Source organism: Macrobrachium rosenbergii, chromosome 40, assembly GCF_040412425.1.
Source record: "Macrobrachium rosenbergii isolate ZJJX-2024 chromosome 40, ASM4041242v1, whole genome shotgun sequence".
NCBI classification, from domain to species: domain Eukaryota; kingdom Metazoa; phylum Arthropoda; class Malacostraca; order Decapoda; family Palaemonidae; genus Macrobrachium; species Macrobrachium rosenbergii.
The window spans coordinates 6,516,134-6,531,001 of record NC_089780.1 but is presented as its reverse complement, the minus strand read 5'-3'; the positions used below and the strand labels follow the sequence as shown (position 1 = coordinate 6,531,001).

The 14,868-nt window shown below is 41.4% G+C and overlaps 1 protein-coding gene across 1 annotated transcript in view; it reads left to right on the top strand.

Annotated features, from left to right (window-relative positions):
• Positions 1-234: 234 nt before the first annotated feature.
• LOC136826074 (nephrin-like) overlaps positions 235-14,868 on the top strand; it is a 113,904-nt gene continuing 99,270 nt past the window's right edge. Inside the window, exons 1-3 of the mRNA XM_067082989.1 lie at positions 235-529; positions 2,299-2,418; positions 3,124-3,309. Of these exons, the coding sequence (XP_066939090.1) occupies positions 367-529; positions 2,299-2,418; positions 3,124-3,309 (469 nt within the window). The 5' untranslated portion in view covers positions 235-366. The remainder of the gene's footprint in view (positions 530-2,298; positions 2,419-3,123; positions 3,310-14,868) is intronic.

Here is a 14,868-nt window from a genome sequence, read left to right as displayed (position 1 = left end):
CTTCTCTTTTGCAATTTAGTTATATTTTTATCTGTATATTTATTGATTTGCTATTTTACTCTTTCCTTGCTAATAACTGATCACTGATTTCTGTACTTCCTATTCTATGGAAGCTTCTTGAATTTCATGGCAGTGGCCCCTTTGGTGGGCGTGTTCCTTATGAGTAGGGTTCTTCATCTTCTGAATAATAATAATAATATAATAATAATAAAATTCCATTTCTGAACTGGCCCAGACCCGCCGGGCCTCCCCGTCATCAGCGGCTACAAGAAAGGCCAAGTCTTCCGGGAGGGGGAGCGTCACAACCTGAGCTGCCGAGCCCCCGGGGGCAACCCGAAGCCTCGGGTGGTATGGCGTCGCAAGGGGATGCCCGTCGACACCAACTCGACCTTCGTGGACAGCGTGGGCGTCGTGAACACGTACTCCATGGTGCCGACGAAGGAAGACGACGGAGTTCAGTACGAATGCGTCGTGGCGCACGAATTGCTGGAGGAGCCCTTGATCGTCAATATCACGCTTACTGTTTACTGTGAGTATCATGCGGTGCACTGTAGGCATTACTCAGGGGTCTCTGCGGCGTCCCTTCCATGGCCCCTAGCTGCAACCCCTTTCATTTCTTTTACTGTATCTCCGTTCATAATGTTTCTTCCGTCTTACTTTCCTCAAGCCTCTTCTAACAATTGTTCCACAGTACAGCTGCTTTGAGTTTTTCCTCCTGTTACTCAGCCTTTTGAACCTCTTCCTCTCAATTTTCCTTTCACAGCTGAATGACCTCGTAGGTCCCAGCGCTTGCTGTATTCTATCTATCTGTCTGTCTGTACTGAGAGATTTTTTTATAAGATATTCAGCCATTCAGTGTCTCTGAAGATTTCCTCTGAGCAGGGCAGTTAGTTTTCGTACCCCAGTGGCCCCATCTTTGGCACGAGCTGATGACCTACTTTTATTAACCAAACATATAATTGTTTTTGTTTATTATTACACTAATTTGCGTATTTATTCTTCATTGATATTGCTCTCCATAAGGCGAATTTGTTATTGCTTTTTCTGTGTTAATATCATTGCCACCTTCAGAAAGTTCCCGTGACGTCACTCGTGACCATGACGTCACAACCTCACTTGTTGATGAAACATGTTTTTTGTAATTGCTGTTTCTGTTGATTTTTTGTCCCTGATGATGTCATAACCTCCCAAATGTTTAACCTCCCAAATGTTTTTTTAACACAACTTTATATACCTGAATACATGAATACGCGTTTGTTGTATATGCATGTATACATATATACATATATGTATGTATTTATAATGTACATATATGTAAAGTATATACACATATTATATATATACATATATATATATATATATATATATATATATATATATATATATATATATATATATATATTTAAATGTATGCATGCAAATGTACCACAAGGAAATATGAAGCACAAGGTGTATTATCTGACTGGTTATGCCTTTAAAGAGGATATCTCCAAGAGAACTGAAACATAGTGGTAGAAATTAACATTTTATATATATATATATATATATATATATATATATATATATATATATATATATATATATATATATATATATATATATATATTGGGGTGACAATCCTAACTACCCATGTACCTGTACTGTATACAACTGAAAATGATATCATTTGAATAACCCAGCTTTTCCAAACCTCCGTTTTCCTCTGATTATTTTATATACCACGTTTTTCCACCTAATAGAAATCTACATGAAAACGTGGTATTGGACGGCCGCTTTGATGTGTTAGATAACTAATTAGCATAGAAAGAGTTGGTCCCGTGGGCGGGTTAGTGCCGTCAGTGTGCCTCTTGCGGTGCACTGTAGGCATTACTTAAGGTTCTTTGCAGCGTCCCTTCCGTGGCCCCTAGTTGCTGCAACCCCTTTCATTCCTTTTACTTTACCTCCGTTCATATTCTCTTTCTTCCATCTTGTTGTCCACCTTCTCTTAACAATTGTCTCATAGTGCAACTGCTTTGAGGTTTTCCTCCTGTCACACCTTTTCAGTCTTCTCTGAATTTCTCTTTCAGCCCTGAATAACCTCATAGGTTCCAGCGCTTGGTCTTTGGCCTAAATTGTATATTCTGTTCTATTCTATTCTACTCTATCCATTCTATTCTCCTTTGCGCATTTCATACCACATTTGTTGATCTAACAGAAATCTCCGGTAACGGCTGCTCTGACATGTAAGACAAGACATCAGCGCAATAATAATCTCAAACAGAACAGACAGACAAATAATTGATGTCTCCTTCCGGACAGATCCCCCATCCTACGTCAGCCTGACAGGTCCCTCCCAGGTGGAAGAAGGAGGCTCTGTTTGGCTCACCTGTGAGTCTAGCGAGTCCAACCCGTCGTCCACTCTCACCTGGAGCGTGCAAGGTGAGTCTTGAGTCTTCGTCAGGTCTCTTGTTCACAGTACAGCGACCTCTGCTTCCAAAGGCCACTGGCCTGGAGCGTCATGCACAGTACAGAGAAGCTGGAAATCTATTTTGCTGTTCTGGTGAATCATCAGGAGTTCACATTTCTCATCAGATCATTCATAAGGATCGCTGTCTCCTATAATATAATGTTCCACGCCTGTTAGAGATGGCCCCCTCGTTAAAACAGCAGGAAATGAATGGCTCAGGCAGGGAAGACATCTTCCAAAAGAAAATGGTGGAAAATGTTGTAACTTAGTTTGCTGTCTCACTAAATACGAGATTATTTTCATTGGAGGGAATAAGTTAAGAAATGAACTTTGATAGAAGTATGAGGTCTAAACCCCATAGGGGAATAGTGCCGTCAGTACACCTCATGGGGTGCACTGTAGGCATTACTTGAGGTTCTTTGCAGCGTCCCTTCCATGGCCCCTAGCTGCAACGCCTTTCATTCCTTTTACTGTACCTCCGTTCTTATTCTCTTTCTTCCATCTTGCTATCCACCCTCATCTGACAATTCTGCAACTGCGAAATTTTCCTCCTGTTACACCTCTCAAACCTTCTTACTGTCAGTTTCCCTTCCAGCGCTGAATGGTCTCAAAGGTCCCAGCGCTTGGCTTTTGGCCTAAATTTCATGTTCTGTGCTAATAACTTTGGTCCCCCTCAGGCAAAGAGGTGACGACGGCGAAGTCTTCAGTAGGCCAGGTGAGCAGCGGTGGGTGGGTGACCTCCTCTGACCTGACCCAGTACGTGGTCAGGGCGGGCCTCGTCCCTGAGATCACGGTGGAGTGTAAGGCCAGCAACCCGGCATTCCAGAAATATGCAAGTAAAACGCTCGTCATTGCTGTTACAAGTAAGCTGGATAGAATTTGAATACATTTTTCCCCATTTTTATTTTATTTGATCTTTTTAGTAAGTGACATTTCTTTCTGTATTTCCCTTTACCTTATATTGCTTCCTACTGAGCACCTTAATGTTCTGTGGAAGTTTGAATTTCAAGTCAGTGGCCCGTTTGGCGGGCTTGTTCATTATGAATAGTGTTCTTCATCTTCTGAATAATGATAATAATTGTGAATGAGAATCTTCCGCCTCGTGCTGGAAAAATAGTTTAAAAGTCTCTAGATCACTTAATCAGTTCTAGTCTGGGAAGAGGTTGGTGGCGTTGTGTGAAGTTTCATGCAGAGGACAACTCATTTCTGAATGACACAGAAGCCAAACATCGTCCAAATTTTCGTTTCAAGTTCCATCTTAGCTGTTACATATGAACGTGCCTTGCTGTCATCAACAAAACTCATTCTGTAGCATGTTTTTAACTCAAATCCAGGATAGCTTCATGATCATTCTGATGACAGAATCCCCGGACTGATTTTTGCAAAGAAATACCCACTCATTGCCAAGAGGTTCCGACATATCGGCAGGCAATTATTAATGATTCGACTAAGGATTAATGTAAAGGTGTTTTTTTATGGCGATAGTGATTGCTCACAATAAATTCATAATGATAATGACAGTCTGCTTTAACAAATGCGAGGTTGGTATCTGTGTTCGTATTTTCGGCGTGACTGTTGGACAGGTACTAGATTCGTTACTGACATCGAATCCTTCCATTTTTTGTTTTGTTTTGTTACAAACAGTTTAGCCAGTTACAGTGGCTGGATCTCGATAACCCAAGCAAGCAAAATCCACGACTATTGAATTTGATGAACAGCATGACTGCAATTCCCTTTTGTTGCAAGAGACGTAGTGTCACATTCAAAACTGCGCCGTCAATTCCTGACCTTTACTTTTGTAGAGCAGAGTCCGCTTGGCAATTAGAAGGAAATGACTTTCTTTGCTCAGGCGTGGTCTGTGGAATTATATGCTTCGGGAAATTGCGGCAGCTGCCATTGGGAATAAGACAGTTGTGTATTTTGTAATCTGACATCTCACGAAGCGTGTCTCTTAAGGACAAGGATCTTTTAGTCGAAAATTCATAAAGTCGCCAGTTTTTCCATCTCCCGACAGGATCTCCCAGTGAACTGAGCTCTGAAAACTCCTAACTCCTAACACGTTCCGATCTTGTACATTCTGGTATTTGATCAGACGTTGTTGTATTCCCGAGTCCCACCAGATCTGTTTTTTTCCAGACGGACAGGAAAAGAAGATAACGAATAAATACTTGCTGATGTGTCGTGGGCTTTGTCACCCTCAGAAGTGGCGACAGCTTGTGTTGACCTAAGCACTGATGAATCCCATGCCTATTAGCCAGACACCAGTGGTGGGCTGCAGTCAGGATAAATATGGCTTCGGAGCTCATAACTTCTTTACGAAATACTTGATGAGAACTAAAGCCTAACACCTCTGAAGGAAAAAGGCACACACACATATATATGTAAATAAATTTCTGGCTCGCACTGGGATCGAACTCGGGCCATTTCACTTAAAGGGCAAAAGTTCTCGATGCGAATCAGAAATTTACTTGCGTTCCACACGCGATCGTGTGTTAATTATTTCTAGCACAAATATATAACTATATAACTATATATCAGTATATATCTAATCCATATATATAATCATATATATATTTAAATATAATATAATATATATATATATATATATATTATATATATATATATATTAATGTTTGTGTCAGATATAATTAACTCACAATCGCGTGTGGAACACAAATAAATTTCTGATTCACATCGAGAACCTTTGCCCTTCAATTGAAAGGCCAGGGTTCGATCCCGATGTGAGCCAGAAATGTATTTACATACAGTATATATATATATATATATATATATATATATATATATATATATATATATGTATGTGTATGTATATATACTGTATGTATATATACTGTATGTATGTATGTATGTATGTATGTATGTCCCTCATCTCCCTGCAAGCGAGCGACTGCACTTAGCGAGTTGCGAACTGGGCCACTTGAGCAACTTTCCACAAAGCCTGACGTGAGGTGTATTGCTATTTACAACGTCGTCACCACCCAGGACAGATTGACAGTTTGATAATATTCAGGTGGTGTGGCAGCGGAGCCAACAGCGCCACTTACGTCTATAAAAACATAACCTCGAAAGAGAATTGACGGCAGGGGAACAGAGAGAGAGAGAGAGAGAGAGAGAGAGAGAGAAAGATTTTGATAGTGAAGTAAATAAGAAATTGCGATTAGAATGAGTCAGGTATCTCAGTTAGACATCATCAGAATGTTGTAACTCAAAATGTAATGAAATATGTCTGTATATATATGGGTTGAGATTGAGTACTATTAAAAAATGTTTGTAGATTTGTAAAGACCTTGTTTTTATACAAGTAATGTACAGGTTTTTCAAATCAAAATATAACTTCCTTGACCTTTAGATTATATTATATGAAGTGTTTAATTAACCTCATGTGGTAACTATGAGGATCACAGTAGATATTACTCCTGTCATACAACTGGAGTCTTTAAGATTTAAGAAAGTTATAATCCAGTGGTCGTTTCTCCAGGAGGTGGAAGAAATGATTCCAAAGACAGATTCTGTATTTCTTCCCTGAACGGAGGTGGATCCGACAGGAATCCTTTTAGGACCTGAAGACGGCTTCACAGGATCCTGGAGTCTTTAAGAATTTAAGAAGACGTTATAACCCAGTGGGGATTTCTCCAAGAATGCTCCAGGAGCTGAAGACTGCTTCAAAGGATCCTGGAGTCTTTAAGAATTTCAGAGGATTATATAACCCAATGGGGATTTCTCCAAGAATGCTTCAGGAGCTGAAGACGGCTTCACAGGATCCTGGAGCCTTTAAGAATTGAAGAAGACGTTATAACCCAATGAGGATTTCTTCAAGAATGCCTCAGGAGCTGAAGACTGCTTCAAAGGATCCTGGAGCCTTTAAGAATTTAAGAAGACGTTATAACCCAATGGGGATTTCTCCAGGAACGCTTCAGGAGCTGAAGACTGCTTCAAAGGATCCTAGAGTTGTGAAGACGCCTTTCAAGAATAATATTTTAATAACTGCCCAGAAATTTTCAACATTAAGTGACCTAACGGCATATAATAAAGGATTTTTGGCTGAGCTTTGTTACTTTCGTTTCGAAATGGACTCAGCGGGTAATTCTAGAACAACAGCAGGTGTTAGTGGTGATGGTCCGGAGATGCCAATGGCATCAGCATTGATTCAATACCCATCAACAGCTGCTCCTGCACCTACACCAAGATATGGTCAGTTGTTTGTGAAGATAAACGGGGTTTGGTGCTGCCCGTAGACTATTGCTGATTATAATTAGTAGGGTTAATTTAGCTGTGGGTATGGGTATGGGTCTGGTATGGATATGGGTATGGGTATGGTCTGCATATGGGTATGGCTATGGTATGCATATGGGTGTGGATATGATATGCATATGGGAATGGTATGGTATGGGTATGGAATGGATATGGGTGTGGATGTGGTATGCATATGGGTATGGGAATGGTATGGTATGGGTATAAGTATGGAATGGATATGGGTATGGGTACAGATATAGTTAAGGGTATTGGTATGGGCATGGGTATGGTACAGATATGGGTATGGTATGGTAAGGATATGGGTATGGGTATTGGTACGGGTATGGGTATGGTACAGATATGGGTATGGTACGGATAAGGGAACTAGTAAGTGCGTGCGATAGCGAACATCTGCTAATTCCTTATTAAAAAGAAAGAGAAGAAGAATATACATATCTTGCAAGCGACCATGTAAATGAAAGGACCGGTATGTCTCCTGACGAAGGCAAGAGAATGATATCCCAGAGGAGTCAGGGACAAGAGAGAGAGAGAGAGAGAGCAGAAGGCATAATCTAATTCATGATGAAATTTTTACCTGGGAAAATTGCAGTCATTTTCTTTCCGTCCTCTCTCTCTCTCTCTCTCTCTCTCTCTCTCTCTCTCTCTCTCTCTCTCTCTCACTTGGCACTCAGCTGTGGAAGAAATGAATTATTTTCATCAAGAGTCGAATTTCGTCGCGTTTAGTATTCTAGAATGTCGTAATTGTTTGTCCCCCGCTTATCCAATTACTCCTTCGCATAAGTCTTACTTTATATATTTGTTTCAAGAGAATCCGTTTGAATTGTCACGCATAAGTTCTCTCTCTCTCATCTAGAAATTTGGTTTCATTCGCTCTTCATAATTTTCCTACTCTTTCTCTCTCTCTCTCTCTCTCTCTCTCTCTCTCTCTCTCTCTCTCTCTCTCTCTCTCTCTCTCTCTCTCTCTCTCTCTCGTCGAGAAATATGGCTTCATTCCCTCTTCACAAATTTCCTCTCCTCTGTTTGTTTGTCTCCATTAAAGTACTTATTTATGAGTTAAACTATATTAAAATATTCATTGGGGTGTCCTCCTACCTCCCCTCCCCGGGTGTTACCCTCTATTTGTGTATTTGTTATTTCCTTCTTTCCCATATTTATCATATGCATAAGTTATTTCGTTATATGGAATTCGTTATTTACCTTCAGCGCTGCAGATCTCGTTAGTAGGGTGCAACAAAAATCTCTTCACATCTTTCGTTTGTCTTCGTTAACTTCCTTTCATTTCTTCCCCTTTCCTCATCCTTTCGTTTTAGTCTTCCGTTCCTTTCTTTCTCGTCTTCTTCCCCTTTACTTAACCATTCGTTTCAGTCTTCCTTTCCTTCCTTTCTTGTCTTCTCCCCCTTTCCTCATCCTCTCGTTTTAGTCTTCCTTTCTTTCCTTTCTTGTCTTCTTCCCCTTTCCTCATCCTTTCGTTTCAGTCTTCCGTTCCTTCCTTTCTTGTCTTCTCCCTCTTTCCTCATCCTTTCGTTTCAGTCTTCATTTCCTTCCTTTCTCGTCTTCTTACGCTTTCCCCATCCTTTCGTTTTAGTCTTCCTTTCCTGCCTTTCATGTCTTCTTCCACTTTCCTCATCCTTTCGTTTCAGTCTTCCTTTCCTTCGTTTCTTGTCTTCTTCCACTTGCCTCATCCTTTAGTTTCAGTCTTCCTTTCCTTCCTTTTTTGTCTTCTTCCACTTTCCTCATCCTTTCGTTTTAGTCTTCCTTTCCTTCCGTTCTTGTCTTCTTCCACTTTCCTCATCCTTTCGTTTCAGTCTTCCTTTCCTTCCTTTCTTGTCTTCTTCCTCTTTCCTCATCCTTTCGTTTCGGTCTTCCTTTCCTTCCTTTCTCGTCTTCTTCCCCTTTACTCATCCATTCGCTTCAGTCTTCCTTTCCTTCCTTTCTTGTCTTCTTCCCCTTTCCCCCATCCTTTCGTCTCAGTCTTCCTTTCCTTCCTTTCTCGTCTTCTTCCCCTTTCCTCATCCATTCGTTTCGGTCTTCCTTTCCTTCCTTTCTTGTCTTCTCCCTCTTTCCTCATCCTTTCGTTTCAGTCTTCCTTTCCTCCCTTTCTCGTCTTCTTCCCCTTTCGTCATCCATTCGCTTCAGTCTTCCTTTCCTTCCTTTCTTGTCTTCTTCCACTTTCTTCATCCTTTCGTTTCAGTCTTCCTTTCCTTCCTTTCTTGTCTTCTTCCACTTTCCTCATCCTTTCGTTTCAGTCTTCCTTTCCTTCCTTTCTTGTCTTCTTCCACTTTTCCTCATCCATTAGTTTCAGTGTTCCTTTTCCTTCCTTTTTGTCTTCTTCCACTTTCTTCATCCTTTCGTTTCAGTCTTCCTTTCCTTCCTTTCATGTCTTCTTCCACTTTCCTCATCCTTTCGTTTCAGTCTTCCTTTCCTTCCTTTCTTGTCTTCTTCCACTTGCCTCATCCTTTAGTTTCAGTCTTCCTTTCCTTCCTTTTTTGTCTTCTTCCACTTTCCTCATCCTTTCGTTTTAGTCTTCCTTTCCTTCCTTTCTTGTCTTCTTCCACTTTCCTCATCCTTTCGTTTCAGTCTTCCTTTCCTTCCTTTCTTGTCTTCTTCCACTTTCCTCATTCTTTCGTTTCAGTCTTCCTTTCCTTCCTTTTCATCCATCTTCTTCCCCTTTACTCATCCATTCGCTTCAGTCTTCCTTTCCTTCCTTTCTTGTCTTCTTCCCCTTTCCCCCATCCTTTCGTCTCAGTCTTCCTTTCCTTCCTTTCTTGTCTTCTTCCTCTTTCCTCATCCTTTCGTTTCAGTCTTCCTTTCCTTCCTTTCTCGTCTTCTTCCCCTTTACTCATCCATTCGCTTCAGTCTTCCTTTCCTGTCTTCTTCCCCTTTCCCCATCCTTTCGTTTCAGTCTTCCTTTCCTTCCTTTCTTGTCTTCTTCCTCTTTCCTCATCCTTTCGTTTCGGTCTTCCTTTCCTTCCTTTCTCGTCTTCTTCCCCTTTACTCATCCATTCGCTTCAGTCTTCCTTTCCTTCCTTTCTTGTCTTCTTCCCCTTTCCCCCATCCTTTCGTCTCAGTCTTCCTTTCCTTCCTTTCTCGTCTTCTTCCCCTTTCCTCATCCATTCGTTTCGGTCTTCCTTTCCTTCCTTTCTTGTCTTCTCCCTCTTTCCTCATCCTTTCGTTTCAGTCTTCCTTTCCTCCCTTTCTTGTCTTCTTCCCTTTTCCCCCATCGTCATCCATCTCCTTTCCTTCCTCTTCCTTTCCTTCCTTTCTTGTCTTCTTCCCTTCTTCCCCTATCCCCCATCCTTTCGTCTCAGTCTTCCTTTCCTTCCTTTCTCGTCTTCTTCCCCTTTCCTCATCCTTTCGTTTCAGTCTTCCTTTCCTTCCTTTCTCGTCTTCTCCCTCTTTCCTCATCCATTCGCTTCGGTCTTCCTTTCCTTCCTTTCTTGTCTTCTTCCACTTTCTTCATCCTTTCGTTTCAGTCTTCCTTTCCTTCCTTTCTTGTCTTCTTCCACTTTCCTCATCCTTTCGTTTCAGTCTTCCATTCCTTTCTTTCTTGTCTTCTTCCACTTTCCTCATCCTTTCATCTCAGTCTTCCTTTCCTTCCTTTCTTGTCTTCTTCCTCTTTCCTCACCCTTTCGTTTCAGTCTTCCTTTCCGTCCTTTATCGTCTTCTTCCACTTTCCTCATCCTTTCGTTTCAGTCTTCCTTTCCTTCCTTTCTTGTCTTCTTCTTCTCTCCTCATCCTTTCGTTTCAGTCTTCCTTTCCTTCCTTTCTCGTCTTCGACTTTCCTCATCCTTTCGTTTCAATCTTCCTTTCCTTCCTTTCTTGTCTTCTTCCACTTTCCTCATCCTTTCGTTTTAGTCTTCCGTTCCTTCCGTTCTTTTCTTCTTCCACTTTCCTCATCCTTTCGTTTCAGTCTTCCTCTCCTTCCTTTCTTGTCTTCTTCCACTTTCCTCATCCTTTCGTTTTAGTCTTCCTTTCCTTCCGTTCTTGTCTTCTTCCACTTTCCTCATCCTTTCGTTTCAGTCTTCCTTTCCTTCCTTTCTTGTCTTCTTCCACTTTCCTCATCCTTTTGTTTCAGTCTTACTTTCCTTCCTTTCTTGTCTTCTTCCACTTTCCTCATCCTTTCGTTTCAGTCTTCCTTTCCTTCCTTTCTTGTCTTCTTCCACTTTCCTCATCCTTTCGTTTTAGTCTTCCTTTCCTTCCTTTCTTGTCTTCTTCCACTTTCCTCATCCTTTCGTTTCAGTCTTCCTTTCCTTCCTTTCTTGTCTTCTTCCACTTTCCTCATCCTTTCGTTTCAGTCTTCCTTTCCTTCCTTTCCTGTCTTCTTCCATTTTCCTCATCCTTTCGTTTCAGTCTTCCTCTCCTTCCTTTCTTTTCTTCTTCCACTTTCCTCATCCTTTCGTTTCAGTCTTCCTTTCCTTCCCTTCTCGTCTTCTTCCTCTTTCCTCATCAGTTCGTTTCGGTCTTCCTTTCCTTCCTTTCCCGTCTTCTCCCCCTTTCCTCATCCTTTTGTTTTTTTCTTCCTTTCCTTCCTTTCTTGTCTTCTTCTCCGTTCCTCATCCTTTCGTTTCAGTCTTCCGTTCCTTCCTTACTTGTCCTTCCTCTTTCCCCATCCATTTCATTTCAGTCTTCCTTTCGTCTTCCTTTCCTCTCGTTTCTTCTTCCTTTCTTGTCCACCCTTTCCTCATCCATTTCGTTTCAGTCTTCCTTTCCTTCCTTTCTTTGTCTTCTCCCTTTTCTTTCATCCATTCGTTTCAGTCTTCCTTTACTTCCTTTCTTTCTTCTTCTTCCCCTTTCTCTCATCCATTTCGCTTCTTCCAGTCTTCCTTTCCTTCCTTTCTTGTCTTTTCCACTTTCCTCATCCATTCGTGTCAGTCTTCCTTTTTCCTTCCTTTTTTGTCTTCTTCCACTTTCTCCTCATTCATTCGTTTCAGTCTTCCTTTCCTTCCTTTCCTGTCTTCTTCCTCTTTCCTCATCCTTTCGTTTCAGTCTTCCTTTCCTTCCTTTCTTGTCTTCTTCCCCTTTCCTCATCCTTTCGCGTCAGTCTTCCTTTCCTTCCTTTTTTGTCTTCTTCCACTTTCTTCATTCATTCGTGTCAGTCTTCCTTTCCTTCCTTTCCTGTCTTCTTCCTCTTTCCTCATCCTTTCGTTTCAGTCTTCCTTTCCTTCCTTTCTCGTCTTCTTCCACTTTCCTCATCCTTTCGTTTCAGTCTTCCTTTCCTTCCTTTCTTGTCTTCTTCCTCTTTCCTCATCCTTTCGTTTTAGTCTTCCTTTCCTTCCTTTCTCGTCTTCTCCCACTTTCCTCATCCTTTCGTTTCAGTCTTCCTTTCCTTCCTTTCTTGTCTTCTTCCTCTTTCCTCATCCTTTCGTTTGGGTCTTCCTTTCCTTCCTTTCTCGTCGTCTTCCCCTTTCCTCATCCATTCGCTTCAGTCCTCCTTTCCTTCCTTTCTCGTCTTCTTCCACTTTCCTCATCCTTTCGTTTCAGTCTTCCTTTCTTTCCTCTCTTCTCTTCTTCCACTTTCCTCATCCTTTCGTTTCAGTCTTACTTTCTTTCCTTTCTCGTCTTCTTCCCCTTTCGTCATCCATTCGCTTCAGTCTTCCTTTCCTTCCTTTCTTGTCTTCTTCCTCTTTCCTCATCCTTTCGTTTCAGTCTTCCTTTCCTTCCTTTCTTGTCTTCTTCCTCTTTCCTCATCCTTTCGTTTCAGTCTTCCTTTCCTTCCTTTCTTGTCTTCTTCCTCTTTCCTCATCCTTTCGTTTCAGTCTTCCTTTCCTTCCTTTCTTGTCTTCTTCCTCTTTCCTCATCCTTTCGTTTCAGTCTTCCTTTCCTTCCTTTCTCGTCTTCTTCCTCTTTCCTCATCCTTTCGTTTCAGTCTTCCTTTCCTTCCTTTCTCGTCTTCTCCCACTTTCCTCATCCTTTCGTTTCAGTCTTCCTTTCCTTCCTTTCTCGTCTTCTTCCACTTTCCTCATCCTTTCGTTTCAGTCTTCCTTTCTTTCCTTTCTCGTCTTCTTCCCCTTTCGTCATCCATTCGCTTCAGTCCTCCTTTCCTTCCTTTCTCGTCTTCTTCCACTTTCCTCATCCTTTCGTTTCAGTCTTCCTTTCTTTCCTCTCTTGTCTTGTTCCACTTTCCTCATCCTTTCGTTTCAGTCTTCCTTTCTTTCCTCTCTTCTCTTCTTCCACTTTCCTCATCCTTTCGTTTCAGTCTTCCTTTCTTTCCTTTCTCGTCTTCTTCCCCTTTCGTCATCCATTCGCTTCAGTCTTCCTTTCCTTCCTTTCTTGTCTTCTTCCACTTTCCTTATCCTTTCGTTTCAGTCTTCCTTTCTTCTCTTCTTCCCCTTTCCTCGTCCTTTCGTGTCAGTCTTCCTTTCCTTCCTTTCTTGTCTTCTTCCACTTTCTTCATCCATTCGTGTCAGTCTTCCTTTCCTTCTTTTCTCTTCTTCTTCCACTTTCCTAGCCCTTTCGTTACAGTCTTCCTTTCCTTCCTTTCTCGTCTTCTTCCTCTTTCCTCGACTGAAAGTTTATTTGAATTCCCGAAGATATTGACTCCCTCATTTTACATTCCCACAGGGGGTTAGTGTCGTCAGTGCACATCATGCAGTGCACTGTAGGCATTACTTAAGGTTCTTTGCAGCGTCCTTTGGCCCCTAGCTGCTGCAACCCCTTTCAGTCCTTTTTTTCTAGCTCCGTTCATATTCACTTTCTTCCATTTGACTTTCCACCCTCTCTAACAATTGTTTCAGACTGCAACTGCGAGGTCTTCCTGCTGTTACACCTTTCAGACCTTCTTACTTTCAATTTTCGTTTCAGCGCTGAATGACCTCGTAGGTCCCAGCACTTGGCCGTTGGCCTAAACTATATATTCTGACTTTTCGCTTGTTTTGCCTAAACCGAATCTGATTTCGGGTTCGTGAGCTTTTTGCCTTTTGAATTTGATCCGTTTCGGTAAAGCCTGGCAGTCTGCCTCTTCTCATTGCGTTTGCTCTTGTTTCTGCTGTCCTTATGAACCAGTGTTCATCAAAAACCTCTCCTTAGGTTGTTATTGCACTTGGTGTTTTGTCCTTTCATAAAAGAATTGACTTTCACAACTTATGATCTGTCGGTCGTCAGTTGCATTATTGTTAGGCTGGGAATAGTTGTATCTTGTCGCTCTATATAGCCGTGTTGGTTTACTCTCTCTCTCTCTCTCTCTCTCTCTCTCTCTCTCTCTCTCTCTCTCTCTCTCTCTCTTTTAGTGGAGAAGTCTGTGGCAACCCACCCTTGCTGTTCTGCAGTTTCATATCTATTTTTACTCTTTTTATACCTTCCCCTCTTTCATTCATATTTCTCATTCATATTTCTCATTTGCCTTTCACGTGTACAGCAACTCCCTGTCGATTGGTTTCACAAACTTGAACGTGCTGGTGACCAGCGCCCACTCCCTGTGACGCCAGTCCCAGAATTTTATTTGCTTCTATTAGTCCAAATCTCGTTTCCTTTCGTCAGACTCTCTACTGCCCACCGCCACTCAATGGTCCATTGTTTTGGAATACAGTTGAGACGGTAGACAGATTTGGTAATGACAATTCTATTATTATTATTATTATTAAATTTAGGGGGTTCTATCACAGTCATCCTATTGGACTGCGTGGTTTTTATAGAGAGGGGGTTCTGGTTGCATCCTGCCTCCTTAGGAGTCCATCACTTTTCTCACTATGTGCGCTGTTTCTAGTAGCACACTCTTCTGTATGAGTCCTGGAGCTACTTCGGCTTCTTCTAGTTTTTCCAGATTCCTTCTCAGGGATCTTGGGATTGTTCCTTGTGTTCCTATGATTATGGGTACAATTTCCACTGGCATATTCCATATCCTTCTTATTTCGATTTTCAGGTCTTGATACCTATCTATTTTCTCTCTTTTTTCTCATCTACTCTGGTGTCCCATGGTATTGCGACATCAATGAGTGATACTTTCTTCTCGATTTTGTCAATCAACGTCACGTCTGATTTATTGGCACGTATCACCCTATTATTATTATTATTATTATTATTATTATTATTATTATTATTATTATTATTATTATTATTATTATTATTATTATTATTATTCTGTTTTGATTGGGTGGATTATCCTTCCATTTTTGTCCTCCGTTCATATTCTCTTTCCTCTTATCTCACTT